Raw genomic sequence first — 20,501 nt, forward strand, 5'->3', positions numbered from 1 at the left:
GACTGTTTAATATTTTTGAAAAACCATCAATAATATTCAAAAGAAGGATCTACACCTACTCAAATAAACACCTCACCTATTTAAAGTATTTTTAAGATGCAATGAATATTTTTTCTTAAATAAGGGTTTGTTATGTTGATAATTAATAAGTAAAAATGTCGAAGACTGCATAACGTTGTGATTTAAAGATAAAAAAATAAAGACTGACTGATTATAATAACGTTTTCTTCATTTTTCCCTCAAAACATAATCTTTGTAAGGAAGTTTCGGTTTCGGCCGAAACTGAGACCGTCGCCGAAATTCGTTTTTGGTTTCGGTCGTAAAAACCAGTTTCGGTCGGACACTACAGTTTTTGTATGCAAACTTATGGTTTTCAAAAATAGAAAAAATTATGTTGTTTTCATAGTTGAATTTGAAAATTGCGCCGACAAGTATGTTAAATCGTTACCTGAATTACAGCGATATCCGGTTTAATAATTTCCTTGTGGAAGAGAAGCGGGATCTCAGAAAGGAATATAGGCAAAGCATCTCCTCTCCCTTCTGCAACTGCTTTTCGAACATTTCCTCCCATGAAGAAGGAAAAGGACCTGTTGAAAAATACAAAAAAATTTACATCAATTTCACATTAGGTTCTCCAGGGAAATTTCTGTCATTTCAATATATTCGTGGGATGTTCAAAAATAAGATGAATGTTCAAATTTCGCGGGCTGGTTACATTCGATTGGCGATTTTTCAATTTTTTTATGTTGGTATACTCTTCTCGAACATATGTTCACAGTTTCAGCTGTTTATCATGTTTAGTTTTTGTTTTGCGTGTTCACTTTTGTGAAAAAAAATGGAATTAATGCCATGCGATTTTATCGCAAACTTTGGACGTTAAAAAAGTTGATGATAAAATCTAATGAACGAAACGTCGCATCGCAAATTTGTTTGTACCAGATTATAACAAATATGAAGCAGTGTTGAAAGTTCCTGGAGGCGGAAGAGTTAAAAAAACGAAATACGACAATTCTAGTTTTCGGCGAATATTTCAAAAACAATCATTGACATTCTCGATCTGAAAAAGGATCATTCTAGTTTCTCAAAATAGGAAACTTCTGCCCGGTTCAACTGACCATGTAGGTCTTACAGTTTCCTAGATAATAATAGTGGGGTCAGCTAAAAAACGGTCCATCTTTAATATAAGAGGTTTCATCAATCTTTTGCTAGAAGTACTTGGCGAGTTACGAAGTTAAAGAGAATCATTGTTTTTGACATATTTTCAAAGAGTACCTATTCATTGAAGAGAGATGCTAGTTGAAAATGAGTAGTTTTTGTACAACTGTCATTAAAAGTGACGTTTTTAATGGTTGTCAAAGAGTATTAAAAGATGATGTTTACAAAGTAGCGTGTGTTATATATAACACATCGGAAAAGTCTAGGGATATTTTTAAAAATGGCAATAATTTTTTTTAGATCGCTTTAGGGAAAAAAGTTGACGGGTGATTATTAAACGAATGTAACTTACAACAAAATTTATTAAATGGTCAAAAATACTGAGTGCGCATATAAGCAAAACTAAAAAAAAATATGGCCCTTCTTTGGCACCCCGAAAAAAAATCATAATACAAAAAAAATTGGAATCAGTACAAAGTATGGCCTCCACGCTGGTTTATTACGGCCCTACATCTATCGTGCATCGACAAAATGAGATTATCAATGTCTTGTTGAGGTACATTTGCTCATTCAGCGATTAAAAGCTCTCTCAATTGAAACGTTGTGTGAATGTTCCCCATATGCGGAGTAATTCTTCGTTGAAGCATGTCCCACACATGCTCGATGGGATTCAGGTCCGGTGATTGTGCTGGCCATGGCAATACATCAACTCCTTCGTTGGTGAGCCAGTCAGTCACTAGACGCGCGACATGTGGACGAGCATTATCGTGCATTAGGTGGAAGTTTTCACCAACAGCACCAGCAAACGGACGGACGATAGGTAGAAGAATGGTGTCGAGGTACTGTCGAGCTGTGATGGAGCGATTTGGAAAAACGAGATCGGTTCTGCCGCCGATCATGATTCCGCCCCATAGCATTATTGTACCACCTCTGTATGTGTGGACTTCCTGGACGTGTCTCAAACGTTCATTATTTCCAGGTCGTCTCAACAGTCTTACTCGACGAGAATCTGGATGAAAACCAAATCTGGATTCGTCTGTGAACAAAACTGTGACCCAATCATTTGCATCCCAGTTTTGATGTTCTTGACATCACTCTAATCTTCTACCGCGATTGCCTCTCGACAAAGGTGAACATCTAAGTGGCCTTCTGTTGTGGAGATCTGCTTCATGCAGTCGATTTCTGACAGTATCACGACCAATGGTTACCTGGTGCGTCTGCTGCAACACGTTAACCAACTCAGGTGCTGTGAGTGTCGGTTGTCTTCTGGCGGTTAAGACCAAAAATCGGTCTTGAACTGCAGTTGTAGCGCGTCCTCGCCCTGGATGTTGTTCGGCTGGACTGCCAGTTTCACGGAAACGCCGCCACAATCGACTGATAAAACTTTGGGAGACCCCCAAACGAAGAGCTACATCATTTTGTCGCATGCCACATCATTATTATTATTTATGAACATGAAAAGTAAAATTAGAACAACTGCTGATATTAATAATCTCTAGACTTGTTCAAACGTAAGAGTTTTTGACTTTTTGGGCCTATAACTTTCATTTTTCCGCTTTAAAAATGCTCATTACCTTAAAATCTGCTTGTAATAACACCATTTTTAACGAGCGCACTCGACTTTATCATTGAAAACTTGCTCCACAAACTTGACAAGTTCCATATTTTTGATTTCTCTTCGAGATAGGCTAAGAAGACAGTTTTGCTGAAATTTCCTTCAACGTTTTTAAGTCTACACCAGCTAAGAAAATTAGAACATGCGATGTCGTACTGCTGAGTCGATTTTTTTGGTAACAATTCAATTGGAGCTCTTTTTGCAGCCTCTTCAATATCGTCAGAAACACACAATTTCTCAGTATTGTTCTTCATTATGCAAGATATTGAACACTAGCAAGAACTTTAAAAGTGACTTTGAATAAAACGTGTGAGCTGTTTGTTGGTAACCAGGTAATTCGGCGTCACCTGACACGGCCACTTCACAGCAAATGCGATAACAGGAAAATAGTTAACTGACAAGAGATGTCAAAATGTGTATTAAATAATCTATTCAAATCAAAATGTATTTTATTCTCGAAGATGAAATCTCATTGAGAAAGTGTTACTATTCTAAGAAATATAAGATACACAACTTAAAAGATATTGTCGAAGATAAAATATTATTGTCAAAGTATTATTATTTTAAAGAATATAAGTTATACAAATTGAAAGTAATATTTGAACATATTTTGATTTCAGCATTTTGAAGTGAAAAAGTAGCCAGAAATTAATAATATATATGCCACATATTGAAATAAATAATAATAATAATGAATATTCTCATGCAACACATAAATGTAAGTATGAGAATATAAAAACTATAAAGCATAAAAATTTAAAAGTGAATGCATAGAAAATAACAGTAAGTATCAACTTCGTAAACATTTTCAACTATTCAGTTCAGAGCTAAATGTAAACATCAAACAAACAGTTAAAAAAGTCACAAAGTTTAAATAACAGTAGCTACTGAAACACAATAATCAAAATTAGTTGTTTATATAATTTAAATTTCTGTCTGAATAGAATTCGTCTAAAGAATAAAAAGCCTTCGAAATCAGCTCAATTAGCAAATGGGTTAACATTTTTTTCCATTATATATGAAATACTTCCCAATTTTTGATGATATTGGAATCGGTAAACCTATATTGAGCTTATTTCTGGTATTTCGTCGTGGTTAAATGAAAATGTCCGTCCTGTATTTTTTTTGCGCCAGACATAACATTTCCAATATAAGTATGGAAGGCAAGGTCAAGATTTCACGCTTTCTGAATAAAGGTCGACAGGAATCCCTGACTCCAACTCTACACATATTTCTAATTCATCTTTTTTGTAGTACAAACACCTTATCAAACATGTATTGGCAACACGTTCCCTAAAAACAGATACTGTATCTCAGATGGGAATCGATGAGAGCAAAGTACACATTTTTAGCCATATTAGTGCCCAATTCATTTGCTAATACTCTGACTGCAAAGCATCCTGATGAAATTTTTTTACATAGGTTATTTATGTGACCTTCAAAATCCAAATTTTTATCAGTTTATAATCCCAGAAATTTTGCTGACATTTTGTTTTCTATTAATTGAGTACCCAGGTAGATATCTAGTGTGGAGCATTTGAGGGTGATGATGCTAGTTTTTGAGACATTAAATGACAAGAGATTAGCATCACACCAGTCTTTTATTTTTATAATATCCATGCTGATCAAATAATGCAGTTCCCTTTCATTCTTGCAATGCCAAAATAATGTAGTGTCATCAGCGAATTGGATTATTTCTGCGGTTATATTAATGCGGGCTAGGTCGTTAATGTATAACAAGAAGAGAATTGGGCCTAGAACCGATCCTTGTGGAACACCACAAGTAACTGTCTGGAGATGGGATATGTTGTCCGGGAGTTTGACTTTCTGAGTACGTTCTGACAGGTATGACCTGAACCATTTCAAAGATATATCTCTAAAGCCATACACTTCTAGTTTTTGCAGCAGAATTTCATGATCCACGCAATCGAAAGCTATTGAAAGATCGCAAAAAACTGCCGCTGCTATTTCACGATTATTCAAATTGAGATACACGTTTTCCAGTAGATGAAACATAGCGTCTTCCGTGTTTTTCAAACTCTGAAACCCAAACTGACTGCTACTAATAATATTATATGCTTTTTCAACATCATAATTCTTTGTTTAACAAGTTTTTCTATGATTTTAGCAAGGGTAGGTAGCATAGAAATAGGCCTAAAGTTGGCAGGATTGTTAGTGTCGCCTCCTTTGTGCAAAAGGGTAGGTAGCATAGAAATAGGCCTAAAGTTGGCAGGATTATTAGTGTCGCCTCCTTTGTGCAAAAGGGTAGGTAGCATAGAAATAGGCCTAAAGTTGGCAGGATTATTAGTGTCGCCTCCTTTGTGCAAAGGAATAACATTTGCTGTTTTTAAACATGCCGGAAATACACCCCTTATGAAGCTTGTATTTATAGCTTCCACCAAAGCGGTGATAGCGGAGTTGGGCAACTTGGTAAATACTTTTATGCTCATGTCATCCCAACCAGCCGAATTTAAATTGGATTGTATATCTTTGGATAAATTATGTGCCACAGTGCAGTAATATTTGTTAATACAATCAGATTTTAGGTCAGTTTTCGTAGGAGCAATATTCTTTTTTCCTCTGAGATCATTGATGATTGCCCAGCTTTCTTTTTGTTTGTTTGCAGACCTTTCCATTTTTTTCATATAATGAAGTTGTTTTGCAGTCCTTATAGATCTTCTATAATTGTTTTTGTACCTATTATATAGGGAGTTGAAGCTTTCATTGTTACCTAAATATTTCCGAATTAAATATAGTGATCGTAGATTTTCTGCTGAGACCTTAATGCCTTAATACCTTAATATTAAATTTATCTATTTCATTATGAAAACAGGACAGTTGTACAAAAAACTTTGAATGGTATTTGTGTAAGTTTTATTTTGTTCGTGAAACTGCTCAACTCGCTACGCTCGTTTCGCAAACTTTTTCAGCCACAAAATAAAACCTTACTTTCAATACTCATATCATAAATAGCTATTTTCAAAAGTATTTTCAGCAAACATAAAATTAGGTACTTCGAATGTATTATTATTATGCACTTCATTGGTAGTGTTTGTGTACCTAGATATTGGGATCGACAGTTTTCAAATAATTTACGACATCCCAAGTAAACTACCTGAAAATTCCTTCGCAAGAGGCATCTGTATAGGGCGCGTCTCCTTCTGTGTGCATATGACAAACGGTAACGTTTTCAACTTTCTTTTTCTTTCCGACCTCTGTCATGGCCTTCAACAGAGCGACCGGGGTTGCGGCAGCCCCTTGGGCGAATACAGTGTCACCTGGAATGAAAAAACAGGTATATGATATGTATACAGTATGTCTCAAAAAATTGAAACCATATGAAAAACTTCATTATTTATTGAAGGAAAAAAGTTATTTTTTGTACAATTGTCATTAAAAGTGACATTTTTAATGGTTGTCAAGAGTGTTGAAAGGTGATGTTTACAAAGTAGGGTGTTAAAAATATTTTCAACACTACAATTAAATTCTGTTACAAATATATAATAATAATAGTAACTTTATTCGTCAATGGTTGTCAAGAGTGTTGAAAGGTGATGTTTACAAAGTAGGGTGTTAAAAATATTTTCAACACTACAATTAAATTCTGTTACAAATATATAATAATAATAGTAACTTTATTCGTCTTTTCGATCATTTACATGATATAAGACATGTCATAAATAAAAATATGAAAATTATATAAAACAATAATAACAATCCACAGTATAACATAGATCGGACACTTGAAACAGGTACTTAACTATATACATAAATAAAAAATAACACAAACACACATACATACATATATGTATACACATACGTAAATATACATAAAGTAAATTTATCTTTAACTAGGATGAAAGAAATGCAGTGAAAGCAATAATCATGATAACAGTGTATCCCGTTCTAAGAATTCTTCTACGCTATAATATCCCTTGTTAGTTAATAGCTCCTTTATTTGTTTTTTAAATGGTATAGTATGCAAATCTTCAATATCTTGAGGCAACGTATTGAATAATATTATGCCATTATATGCAAGTGATTTCTTGAATGTCGATGTTTTATGTTTTGGGATAGTTAATAAATGTCCATTTCGTGTTGCATAGTTATGAACTATTGATACATCTCTCAGATTGGGTACATTATTTTTCACATGGAGCAGAGCTTTATATATATATAGATACAATGTAACGTTAGCATCTTGTTCTTGCAGAAAGCAGGTCTACAGCTATCCCTGGGTGCAATATTAAAGATGTTCTATTAATTCTTTTTTGAACAATAAAAAAACGTTTTGCCCCCACAGAAGAACCCCACATTAATACATTTTGAGCCATATGTGAGTACGCCAATGAATAGTAAACAGTCCTGATACCATCTAAACTAAGCACGTTTTGGATCTGTCGTATTACAAATAACGCTTGATTAAATTTTTTGCAGACATAATCGATATGGGGCTCCCAAGACAAGATTTTATCTATAAACATACCAAGGAGTTTGGCTGTTTCCGAGAGTTGAATGTTGTTGAGTTTCGCTGTTTCCGAGAGTTGAATGTTGTTGAGTTTCACTGTTTTCCTTAACGCGAAGCTTAAATGTACTGTTTTACTTTCGTTCAGTTTTAGTTGATTTCTATCACACCAAGAAATCATGTCATCTATGACTGAATTAATGTTGTTTTCTAACTCCTCCACAGTATTTCCGGAAACTGTTATTGTAGTGTCATCTGCGAATAGGATAATGAAACCTTGTTTTATATACTTCGGAAAATCATTTATATAGATAGAGATAAGCAGTGGGCCTAAAATGGACCCCTGTGGTACCCCAAGGATAATATCAGATACTGCATTATTCACAGTCACTACCATTTTCCTATCTTCCATAAAATATTTTATCCATTCTAGAAGGAACCCTCTAATGCCAATGTTATATAACTTACTAACCATTATGTCACTATTTACTGAATCAAACGCCTTAGCCAAGTCAAATAATATGGAAACTACGTACTTCCCCTTATCGATTTCATTGTAAATAAACTCGAATTTTCTAGCAATAGCAGTCTCAACCAATCTAGCTTTTCTAAAACCATGTTGATGATCGGTTAGAATCTTCTATTTTTCGAGAAACGCAATAATTATATTTGCTACTATTTTTTCAATAACTTTAGATGGAATACTCAGTAATGATATTTGGCGATAGTTATTTATATCTTCATGTGAACCCTTTTTATGAATAGGAATAACTTTGGCTGTTTTGAAGACACTCGGAAACACGCCTTCCATTATAGAGTGATTCATAAGATTCAATAGAATTTCAAATATAGATGGAATGACATATTTCAGAACTTTTATTGTTATATCGTCTAGGCCACTCGATTTTTTATTTTTTTAGTTTGGTTATTGTTGAAACTAGTTCAGGTTCTAGCACTTCTTCAAAAAACATTGAGTTTTCGTTAAATTCCGAGACCGTATGTGGTAGTGACATGTTCTGACCTACAAGTCTTAACAGAGCTGCCGAGGCTGCTCTGGCAAAGTGGCAAGCAAAATTATTGGCAACTTCTGTTCCATCATTGATCCGGATACCATTTGATTCAAGATGAATGTCCCTTTTATTGTCAATTTTAGTTTTCCCTCTGAAACTATTTACAATATTCCATGTAGCTTTCTGTTTTTTTTCAGCTGTTTCTATTTGATTTGCGTAATATCCTGTTTTTAACTTTTTTAATCTATTTGTATATTCTCTTTTTTCCCTTCTGTAAATCTCGTCACTCACTTCTCCATCTATCATTCTTTTGTGCAATTCTCTCAACTGACTGCTTTCATTCTTAACTTCTCTCGTTACCCAACTTTTTTTTAATTTCTGTTTTTGTTTTACATTTATCCTAGTTTTAGGACATGACACGTCAAGACACCAAGTAAATTCTTTCAGAAAGGCCTCAAATTATATACATTAATTACATTATTATTTATGAACGCCATTATGAAAAGTACAATTAGAACAACTGCTGATATTACTACCTTGCGATGTTAAAGAGGCTTGTAATATATTTGAACTATCTGAGTTGACAATCTCATGAGCATTAACATTTAATTCTTGAAGTGAAGAGGACGATGATGTAAAGCTGGAGCTAGCTGTTGGGATTATTCTTTCCGCAATAGCCTTTCTATAAGAAATATATTGATCGATAAAACCCTCAGCTACTGTTGTAGACTTCCATCCTCCGTGCTTCTTAATATCCGTTATATTTGCTCCTGATTCTGCTAACAAAGAAGCAGAAGACCTTCTGAAACAGTGACACTTTTTTCCGAAACAAAAATCTCATTAACTGGTCATATAAAATCAATCAGAACTGAAAACAACAAACGCAATCAGAGATTTAGGAATCACTCTCGACCCAAAAATGTATTTTAAACCCCATATTGCGAATATTACTTCTGAAGCACTAAAAATGTTAGGTTTCATTCTTAGATCTGCAAATGAATTATCTCCCACTTCAATGAAAATCATATATTGTTCAATTGTTAGATCAATAATCGAATACAATTCCACAATTCGGTGCCCTTCATATCATGTGGATATTGATATGCTTGAAAGTGTTCAAAATAACTTTTTAAGGTACTCTGCATATAAACTGGGATATCATATTGGTGAATATGACTATAAAATTATGTTGGACATTCTTAACTTGAATACTCTGACTCATAGAAGATTAGAATCAGATCTTACACTAATTCATAAAATAATCAATGGTAGCATCAATTCCCTGGAACTCGTCGAACTCATAACTTTAAATGTGAATCCAAGGAGAACAAGAAATTCGGAAATCTTCGAAGTACTCTTTTGTGGCATCAACTATAGCCGGAATTAATCTGTAAGTAGAATTTTGAGACTTGCAAATACATACAATGTAGATTCAGAATTTTTTAATTCTTCTTTGGAAACATTTAAAAACACTGTGAAAAGATTGTAATTCATTAACTTATTTTTACGATTTTTTTAAATTTTATTTTATATATTTTTTCCTTAACTTACTGTTATATACATATGTGTGGACTTGTTAATTATTTTGTAAAAAATAGACATTTATGTTGAATAAACACCCTGTGTAATATCTGATATTTCACATTGTCGTGAACCATTATAATAATTAAGAAAAAATGCTACTTTTATTTTATTCCAAATGCATTGGAATTTAATTTAAGTTCGTTCGAAACGATAAGCGCAAATGGACTGACGTCACAAACTATTCTCATAACAAGTTTGCTCGATTCTCCCATTTATATTTACTTTATAGGTCATCATGAATTATTAAACCTACATCGGTTTGTTTACTAGACTATTTTCACAAAATGAATAACCAACTGAAGCGCTTCTTGATAAAAATAATTCTTTGAGAGACAAAGTTCAAGTAAAACAATTCATATCATGACGTTTCAATACGAGTATCATATCTTCCAGTAGTTTTTCGGTATTTGAAAAAACTAGCAACAGATTAAAACGGCCTGTAATTCGAGGTTTTATATTATGAATATGAATTCGAAAATTTTACTATGATAGATTGTATTTGACAACAAAGGGCATTCATTCCAGTGCCGAAATTTCCATATTCGGTTACTTCAATGTCTACAATATCGACTGGCTCAAATTTTCAAATATCAACGACGAACAAGTTGGCGAAGCCGATATTTTTGCAATAAGCTGCGGACTTACTCAGATTATAAATCAGCAAACCAGGATTCCTGACTGTGATGGAGAATATGCTAGTCTTCTGGATCTATACCTAACAACCAATCCAGAAATTTACACAGTCCCGCATGGTCTCCATTTGGAGCTCCTGACCACAAACTCATTTCAGTTACCGATAAATGTTGGGGAACAATCGAAGCCGCACAAAGTTTGGCAGTACAGATCAGTTGAATGGGAGAATCTCCAAGACCATTTTCGAAATTTCCCCTGGCTAGATGTTTGTTTCAGCTCTAAAGATCCATCAACGTGTGCTTCTGGAGTCACGGAAGTTATTCTACCATCCATGGATGCATATATTCCTTTTTCAATGAAACAAACAACCTTCTAATAGCAAACCTTGGTTCAACAAACATTACGAGCAAGCTGTCGCCTCTAAAAGTCTCGCCTACCGGCAGTGGCGCAAAAATCCCAGTGCCGAAACCGAACTAGGTTTGTTAATGCTCACAACAGCTGGAAACTAAGGATAAATGAAAGTAAAGAGTAAAATTCGTTTGAAAATTTGCAAAACGAACCTTCATATAACAAAGCGTGGACTTTAGTCATCTCCTGATGATGCTTACTAGGTTAGCGAAACGCGTTAAGTGATAAATGACTGTCATATTGAAATAGGAAAAAAAACGACAATAACAACAAAACGATAACGAATAAAGGCCGTTGGTGTAGAGGCTAAGAACAATGTCTACCGCGCGGACGATCCAGGTTCGATTCTCATAACTACACACTTTTTTTAATTAGTAACACGTGACTGAAACGTGACAAGGGGCCCGAGGGGTGACGCGGAGTCTCAAGAGGGCCTGAGCGGTGATGTGGAGTACCAAGGGGGCCGAGGGGCAAAGTTGCACGCTCGAATCGCTACGAAACTAATTCCATCCAGCGTCGATGACGTTTCTCCCACTCCCGTTTGAGCCAGAATCGGCCAGCTGATTGATTGACTGAATGACGGTAAAAGTGGAGGAGTGCGGACAACTACGTCACGCCTACCTCGAGTTGGGTGTTCCACAATGTTTCGATCGGAGGTCCAAAAAGGTCCAGAATTAAGCTCCATAAGAAAATACATGGGATTTTGAGCCAGAACTCCTTTAGCTATATTACCTTCATACGACAAAGCGTGGACTTTAGTCATCTCCTGATGATGCTTACTAGGTTAGCGAAACGCGTTAAGTGATAAATGACTGTCATATTGAAATAGGAAAAAAAACGACAATAACGACAAAACGATAACGAATAAAGGCCGTTGGTGTAGAGGCCAAGAACAATGTCTACCGCGCGGACGATCCAGGTTCGATTCTCATAACTACAAACTTTTTTTAATTAGTAACACGTGACTGAAACGTGACAAGGGGGCCCGAGGGGTGACGCGGAGTCTCAAAAGGGCCTGAGCGGTGATGTGGAGTACTAAGGGGGCCGAGAGGCAGAGTTCCACACTTGAATCGTTACGAAACTCATTCCATCCAGCGTCGATGATGTTTTCCCCACCTCCGTTTGAGCCAGAATCGGCCAGCTGATTGGTTGACTGAATGACGGTAAAAGTAGAGGAGTGCGGACAACTACGTCACGCCTACCTCGAGTTGGGTGTTCCACAAGGTTTCGATCGGAGGTCCAAAAAGGTCCAGAATTAAGCTCCATAAGAAAATACATGGGATTTTGAGCCAGAACTCCTATAGCTTTATTACTGTAAAGAATTTCACAATCAGAGAATTTGGGATGAATTGCTTGCCAATTCCAACAGGTCTAGATCCATCTGTTCAGTAGCTAAAACTGTTAATCAGAACTTTACCAAATTCACAATTTTACCACTAACACAAGCGAATGGTTCAATTGCAACAACAGCCATAGAAAAAGTAAATCTACTAGCTGAACAATTTGCGTCCCACTCCATAGTATACTATTTGGGAACGACACCACCCACTATTCCCACACCAGAATCCACAATGCCAGAAATTACTTTTTCGACAGAGTTTAGTCAGGCGAACTTTGAAACAGTTCAATATCAACAAGGAGTCTGACCTTGATGAAGTGCCTGTCATAATGCTTAAAAAGTGCGCAATTGAATTCGCGCCAGTATTTTGCAGACTTTTCGACCTGTCTTCCAAGAAAGGGGTTTTTCCTTCTTGTTGGAAGATTGTTCGCATTCAGACAATTCTCAAAAAGGGCAAGAACAATCTTCCAAATAACTATAGATCAGTCGCTTTGCCATCAGTAATATCAAAAATCATGGAGAAAGTCGTAAGCCACCATATTCTCAAATATTGGAAGGCTTCAACATCTTGAGCGATCATCAATATGGCTTTCGGAAACAAAGATCAACAGACATTCAAAACAAAAACACGGCCGGGTATGATGATATTTCCGTTAAGATTCTTTTGAATTTACCACTCAATGCTCTAGAAACTTTGGTCGCCCTTATTATAACCTCATTCAGAACTGGCTCCTTTCCTTTTTCCCTGAAGACTTCCGTTGTCATTCCACTACATAAAGGTGGTGACTTAGATAATCCCTCCAATCTATGTCCTATTTCCTTAATACCGACTTAAGCAAAAATTATTGAGAAATTATTCAAAGTACCTTTAGATGAATTCTTAAAACTGCACTGTATTATAAGTGCAGTAAGTAAGTAACGAACTCTTGGTTCGTTACACCTCTACAGGTCGGAGTCAGGTCGGAGTCAAATGGTAAGGACAACGGAACTCTCGGAGAACAGGGCCATTAAATCTGGTGTACCACAGGGTTCTGTGTTAGGCCCTATTCTGTTTCTGCTACATATGAATGACATATCTATGATAAACATATCTGGTAGTTGATAGACCAATATCTGATAGTATACTATATAGCTTGTTAAAATAATATTTTAATTATTAATAAGGATAACATTGTGATTATGTTTAGTTTGATCTTCCTCTTGAAGATGATCACTTGGTGATCGAAACACGTGTCGAGGTGTTAAAATAACGGTTTCATGTTGGGAAAAAACTCCAGTAATATTCAAAATTGAACACTGTCTATTAATTTCAAATAAGAAAGTGAACCGATCATATATTTGGTTTTTGAACTGCCTTTGTATCAGGAGGAAGAGAAGAGAAGGGGAGAAGAGCTACAAACTTTCTTCAAAATAGAATTCCGAGTTGAGAGTCGAAATAAAAAAAACCCGAGTTCGAAATTTGAAATTAATGAAATTTCGACTTTAATCTCGAAATATAAAAATGGTTCTAGAGCTTATTTGCCTTCAAAGTAAATCCTGTTAACCACACAAAATTTGTTCTAGGATAAAGTTAAAAATGTATTTTCGGTGCATCTATGTTCGAGTTCCACGATACTGAATATTCATGAAGAAATGATGCGTGCCACATTTTACCGAAGCAAAAACATGAATTTATTTTGAATATTATCCTTGTGTACCTAATCGCGATTCGCATACAAGCAGAATATTATTCATGGGGAATACAATGTTACATGAATCGGAATCGAGGGTCACGGTGAAACGCGTTTGTTTCAATGCGTTCATACAATGAATGAATTTAGAATGATTTCCAAAATTAACATCCGAATTTCATATATTTCAGAAATTATTGGAATTGGTGTTAATCGCAGGCTAAAATTTGGCATGTGACTGCGGCCGATTTGATGTTCGAAAAATATTTGTGAAAGTAAACATCTTCACTATGAATTTCACACGGAAAATTGAATGCACTGCAGTGGGTTTATTTATGCCTTGTATCAGGTAAACGTGTTTGCCACTAAGTTTTCTCTTAGCTCAGGTATAGTCGAAGTAACCTGTATTATGAATATACAGAGAAATAATGCCGCTGCCAACTAGTCCACGCGGACTGCAGAATTGGCGGTTCATATTGGATAATTTTTACTAACCGAGTTTTATGACTGGCTGAAGAGTCATAAAATTAAATTTGAAGTCATGTTACGGTGACGAATAGAATATGGGTATTGTCGTCAATGTTCAGTTGAGGAACTAATAGCGATTTGAGTGTTGAAATTTAATATTGGTGCAATTTTAATTACTTAAAAATTTTGTTATCTGTTCAAAATGTGGCGTCCTTTTATTTGGACGAAACTTGGTATGACACTCACGACACAATTACGAAAGGATGGACTGATGGTTCGAGAATGTGAACGCCTAACATGCCTGCAGACAAAGGATCGCGACTAATCATTGTGTATTGCGGAGGAAGTAAAGGATGGGTTCCGAATTCTTTGAAATTATAGGAAAAAAAATTGAGGATTGCAATGTTGACTATCATAAGAACATTGAAGCTAATATTTTTGAGGAATGGTTTGAAAACACATTGATCCCAAATTTGGATGCGAATAGTGTAATAGTTCTTGACAACGCTTCTATCATTACCGAATACCGAATAAATATTCGATGAAAGATGAAATACAAACTTTTTTAATGGATAACAATTTGTATTTTGAAGATTATTATACCAAAAACTAACTACTTGAAGTTTTACAGACAAAACATTTGAAAAAGTGTATGCCCTTGAGAGTATTGCTGAAAAGTATGGACACACCATACTGAGACTTTCCCCCTATTTTTGTGTTTTCAATCCCAGCTAGTTGATTTGGGGAAAATTGAAACAAAGCATCAGGCGTAAAAATAATTTAAAAAATTTGATAATGTGATACTTATAGCTGGTTAAAGAAGAAGTATCTAATATTACCGGAGAAGACTGGCAGAAAAGGATTAAAAAAGGAATTTTAGTTGAAAAAGAAAGGCACTATATCGTTTACTTGAACTATACAGGGAGAGAAGATAGTTCTCTTCTAAGGAGTTTAAAATCATTGGCAACTCTCATTTCTTGTGATAACCATCCCGTGATTTGAGTGAATCAAAGCCAAGGATATTAATAGTCAGTATCATTCAATAATAATAATCCATCTACTTTTTTCATTTCCATAATTATTATACCAATATCAATAAAACCTGACGGAACTCACGCATCAATCATTAACAAAGTTCATCAAAACTAATTTATAATGTTTTTTTCTGATACGTATTATGAGTGAGAGTCCATCACTCTAAAAAAGAAGTATGTAAACAATATCATTTTAGCAACGTGATTATTCATCAATAGATGTAATAAACAGAAAGATAACACTTTATATCATTGTTAATATATACTTATCAGATGATCGTAATGATACTCTGGTTCATTTCAAAAACACGTAATTCAGCTTGGTATTTTTTGTAGATGATATATTTATCCACGGAACGGATCTTATTTATAGACGATATTTTCACGAGCAGACTAAAAAAAATAACAACTTTGATACTAATCTACGGAGGCAAAGCAAAGCCACCACCACTTTTCTTAAAAATAAAATTCACTAAATTCCTAACAGCGCTCTCCGGTGTTGGATTCCAAGTTTGGATTCGAAATTTCGTTGAATTCCTTTTGTATAGTTCAAGTAAACGATATAGTGCAACCTACCTTCCAACAGCTCCCATTTAATAATATAGTTAGGGAGGTAACTGAACCTTCTTATCAAATTTTGGAAAATTATTTTTACGCCTGATGCTTTGCTTCAATTTTCCCCAAATCAACTCGATGAGATTGAAAAAACAAAAATAGGGGAAGTCTCTGTATGGTGTGTCCATACTTTTCAGCAATACTCTCAAGTAGTTGGTTTTTGGTATAGTAATTTTCAAAATACAAATTGTTATCCATTAAAAAACTTTGTATTTTATCTTTCCTCGAATTTTTATTCGGTACTTTGATGAGCTGTCGCGAATGCTAGGAGGCGTTGTCAAGAACTATTACATTATTCGCATCCAAATTTGGAATCAATGTGTTTTCAAACCATTCCTCGAAAATATTAGCTTCCATGTTCTTACGATAGTCAACATTGCAGTTCTCAAGTTTTTTCACATAATTTCAAAGAATTCGGAACCCATCCTTCACTTCCTTCGCAATGCACAATGATTAGTCGCGATTTTATGTTTGCAGGCACGTTACGCGTACACGTTTTCGAACCATCAGTCCACCCTTTCGTAACACATAATTTCAAAGAAGTCGGAACTGTGTCGTGAGTGTCATACCAAGTTTCGTCCAAATAGAAAATTTACCGTTGTTCTTGTCTATATTTAGTTATTTGTTCTAAGTATTTGTTACGCAATTCCACTATTATTCTGCGTTCCATAACTGCTTGACATTTGTTTATTATTTTAAATCAAAATCCTAGTGTCTTTATCCAATTCTGAAGAGTTTTGTCGCGTTATAGGCGGAAGTATTCAATTTCTTCCTTCTGATTTCAGTTGTAAGAATCTCATTGCTTTTGTAACATACGTATATTGTTTTTTCAATGATTTTATAAGATGCACATCTAAATATTTTGGTAATCCTGCATCACATTGTCGTCTTGCGTCATAAGATTTGTTTTTGACTATTTTATGTACAGTTGACAAAGGAATTTCAGTCAAATCTGCTTGTAATAGTTTTTTTTTCCTCGAAACCAAACTTGGGATGTAGATTTTTATGTAAATTGAAACATACTCTCTGTGTTTCAAAGTGCAAATGCATCCGAATGTTATCACACTCGTTATTACTATTACTACTTGTCCCAAGGACGCCACATTTTAAACAGATAACAAAATTTTTAAGTAATTATAACTGCACCAATATCAAATTTCAACACTCAATTCGCGATAGATTCCTGAATTAAACATTGACGACACTACAGCGTTACTCATCCCCACATTCTATTCATCACCGTAACATGATTTCAAATTTAATTTTATGACTATTCAGCCAATCATAAAACTCGGTTAGTAAAAATTATCCAATACGAACCGCCAATTCTACAGTCCACGTAGACTAGTTGGCAGCGACATTATTTCTATGTATTGGTTTTGTTGGCCTTTGAGATGCCGATAGCTTTTAATAATAATAATAATAATAAATCGGCTTTATTGATAATACAAAAAAAAACAATACAAAGATATATTTGAAAATGAAAATAGTTTACAGGAGATTCTGGTACTCCTTGGCGAAGTCTAGCTCAAAGCTACTCTAACTCAACCAACAAGCACCACTCCATAATGCACGCAAACATACAAAAATAAAAGCAATTAACAGTGATGGTACCACGAAATGCGATCCGTAAATGAAATAATGATTTGTGATTACCTTCTAAAGATAGTTGATAAATAATTTAATTGAATTGATCTGTTGTCTAAAAAGTAAAAGTTGACATTACTGACTATCATAGATATAATTTTTATATTTGTATTTGAATTTCCTGATATTGAATCTCTTCAATTGCTCAGGCAATGAATTATAGAGTTTTACAGCACCAAAAAGAAATTATCTCTGAAACTGTGCAGTGCGATGTTGTGGCATAGTTAATTTGTTTTTATGTCTGATGTTTCTTGAGTGAATATTTTCACGCAGAATTAGTTTTTGTATTAAAAGAGGAGAATGGGGAAGGGTGATCAATTTATGGACAAAACAACCCAAATGATGAATCATACGGTTTTTCATATTGAGCCAGCGGGAGTTTTTAAAGGCTTCAGAAATTGAATCATACTTACGAAGTCCATAAATTAGGCGGCAACAAGAATTTTGCACTTTTTGTATTCTTTTTTTATCTGAATCATATAAGTATGGCTCATATATGAAGTCACAGTAGTTGAAATGGCTTAGCACCAAACTATCACAGAGCATTCTTTTTAGAGGTTGGCTCAAAATAAAACGATTACAGTATAACAGTTTCAATGACATATAAGCTTTTTTCATTAAATTTTTAACATGACTAGTAAATCTAAGATCAGTGTCAAGCATGACCCCTAAGTTTTTAGCTGTATTGACAGGAGTCAAGATACTATGACCTAGTTCTTAATGAAAATTGTTTTCTGCAAATTTACGATTCTTCTGCGATCCAAAGTGCATCATCATTGTTTTATTAGGATTAATTTTCAAATCATGTTGACTTGATAGCCCATTGATCAATAAAGTGCATGTACAATTGTATGTCATCAGCATACGCCTGTATTTTACATTTCTTGATGGACGAGATAATGTCAGTAGTATAAATGATGAACAATAAAGGTCCCAAAATGGAATCCTGTGGTACTCCTGATAGAATATCAAGAGGGAAGGAGTGATGACCATCAACAACAACTTTTTGAGATCGACCAAGTAAATAAGACCAGATGAGAAATAAGGCAGCACTATCAAAACCATAATATTTGAGTTTCATGCAAATCAGCTCATGATTGATGGTATCGAATGCTTTCGAAAAATCTAGTAGTACCAGATTGCTAATCATTCCCTTATCAAATCCCTCAACAATGTCTTGTGTAACAGTAGCAAGAGCTGTAGCCGTGCTGAAACCCTGCCTAAAACCACATTGCGATGGTGATAATAGATTATTGTTATTGAAATATTCATTAATTTGTAAATAAATAACTCTTTCGAAAATTTCACTCATGGTTGGAAGTATACTGATAATTCTGAGATCAGAATAACTAGCTGGATCATTATTCTTGGGAATGGGTTTCCCAATGGCCATTTTCCACAAGTCTGGAAAATATGAACGTTCAAAACAACAATTGATGATATGCGTAATATATTTATCTATAAACGGGCTACAAAGTTTCAACATTCTGATTGAAATATTATCAACCCCTGAAGCTTGACTTTTAATATCATTCAGGATTTCATGAATAGCTTCTTCAGTAGCGAATCGAAATGAGAAGTTATCTTGCCTGATTAAATAATTATTGCTATAAAATTCAATATTTTCATCACAATTATTAGAAATGTTTTGTACGAATTGGGCAAAATAGTTGTTTATTTCATCGGGATTCGAGAGGTGATTGGGTCGAAGTAACCTGTATTCATGATACAGGTTACTTCGACTATACCTGAACTAAGAGAAAATTTAGTGGCAAACACGTTTGCCTGCAGTGCAGTGCATTCAATTTTCCGTGTCAAATTTATAGTGAAGATGGTTACTTTCACAAATGTTTTTCGAATGTCAAATCGGCCGCAGTCACATGCCAAATTTTAGCCCGCGATTAACACCAATTCCAATAATTTCTGAAACATATGAAATTCGGGTGTTATTTTTGGAAATCATTCTAAATTTATTCATTGTATAAACGCATTGAAACAAACGCGTTTCACCGTGACCCTCGATTCCGATTCATGTAACATTGTATTCTCCATGAATAATATTCTGCTTGAGTGCGAATCGCGATTAGGTATACTAAGAATGATATTCAATACATTCATGTTTTTGCTTTGGTAATGTGGCACGCATCATTTCTTCATGAATAATTCATTAATAATTTTATTGATTGCAAATTTCGAACTCGGGTTTTTTTTATTTCGACTCTCCACTCGGAATTCTATTTTGAAGGAAAATTGTAGCTCTTCTCTGTTTTTCGCATTGTTCACCATCGCTATTGGAGTCACTACACTGGAAAAAGTCTGCGTTGTCTAAAGACGCCACATTTTAAACAGATAACAAACATTTTTAAGTAATTCGCATTCGCAAGTAATTATAACTGTACCAATATCAAATTTCAACACTCAAATCGCGATCAGTTCCTGAACTGAACCTTAATGACACGACGGCGATAACCATCCCCGCATTCCCCGATTTCTATTCGTCAGCGTAACATGACTTCAAATGCCGCCAACTTTAAGAGTGCGTATCGTTTACTTCGACTGTACTCGAAATTTTGTGCAGGCAAACATCCTGAGTTGGCTCTTTTAAAAGATCTTCTAACGGGGACTTCTAAACTTAAACAATTGATAACGGTCATCTTGTCGCAACTATATTTGTTAAATTAGTTAACATTTATTCAGTATGTTTTGCCAAATCACCATGGACGGATATAGTATTCAACAACATGTGCAAGCACTGGTTGTGACGGCTTCTCTTCCTTGCGAGGCTTCTGCTGTTTTTTAGCCAAAGTCTGTTCCACCATCGCTTTTGAGTAGCCATTCCGTTGAAAATCATTTTTGAC

The 20,501-nt window shown here is 34.9% G+C and overlaps 1 protein-coding gene across 1 annotated transcript in view; it reads right to left on the reverse strand.

Moving 5' to 3' along the window:
* LOC111501813 (succinyl-CoA:acetate/propanoyl-CoA:succinate CoA transferase) overlaps positions 1-20,501 on the reverse strand; it is a 37,245-nt gene that overhangs the window by 13,589 nt on the left and 3,155 nt on the right. Inside the window, exons 2-3 of the mRNA XM_023155729.2 lie at positions 5,886-6,048; positions 449-587 (exon numbers count right to left, since the gene is read on the reverse strand). Of these exons, the coding sequence (XP_023011497.2) occupies positions 449-587; positions 5,886-6,048 (302 nt within the window). The remainder of the gene's footprint in view (positions 1-448; positions 588-5,885; positions 6,049-20,501) is intronic.

This window comes from Leptinotarsa decemlineata, unplaced genomic scaffold (genome assembly GCF_025532065.1).
Source record: "Leptinotarsa decemlineata unplaced genomic scaffold, Ldec_3_MD MMD2_P_RNA_scaffold_12, whole genome shotgun sequence".
In the NCBI taxonomy this organism is placed as follows: domain Eukaryota; kingdom Metazoa; phylum Arthropoda; class Insecta; order Coleoptera; family Chrysomelidae; genus Leptinotarsa; species Leptinotarsa decemlineata.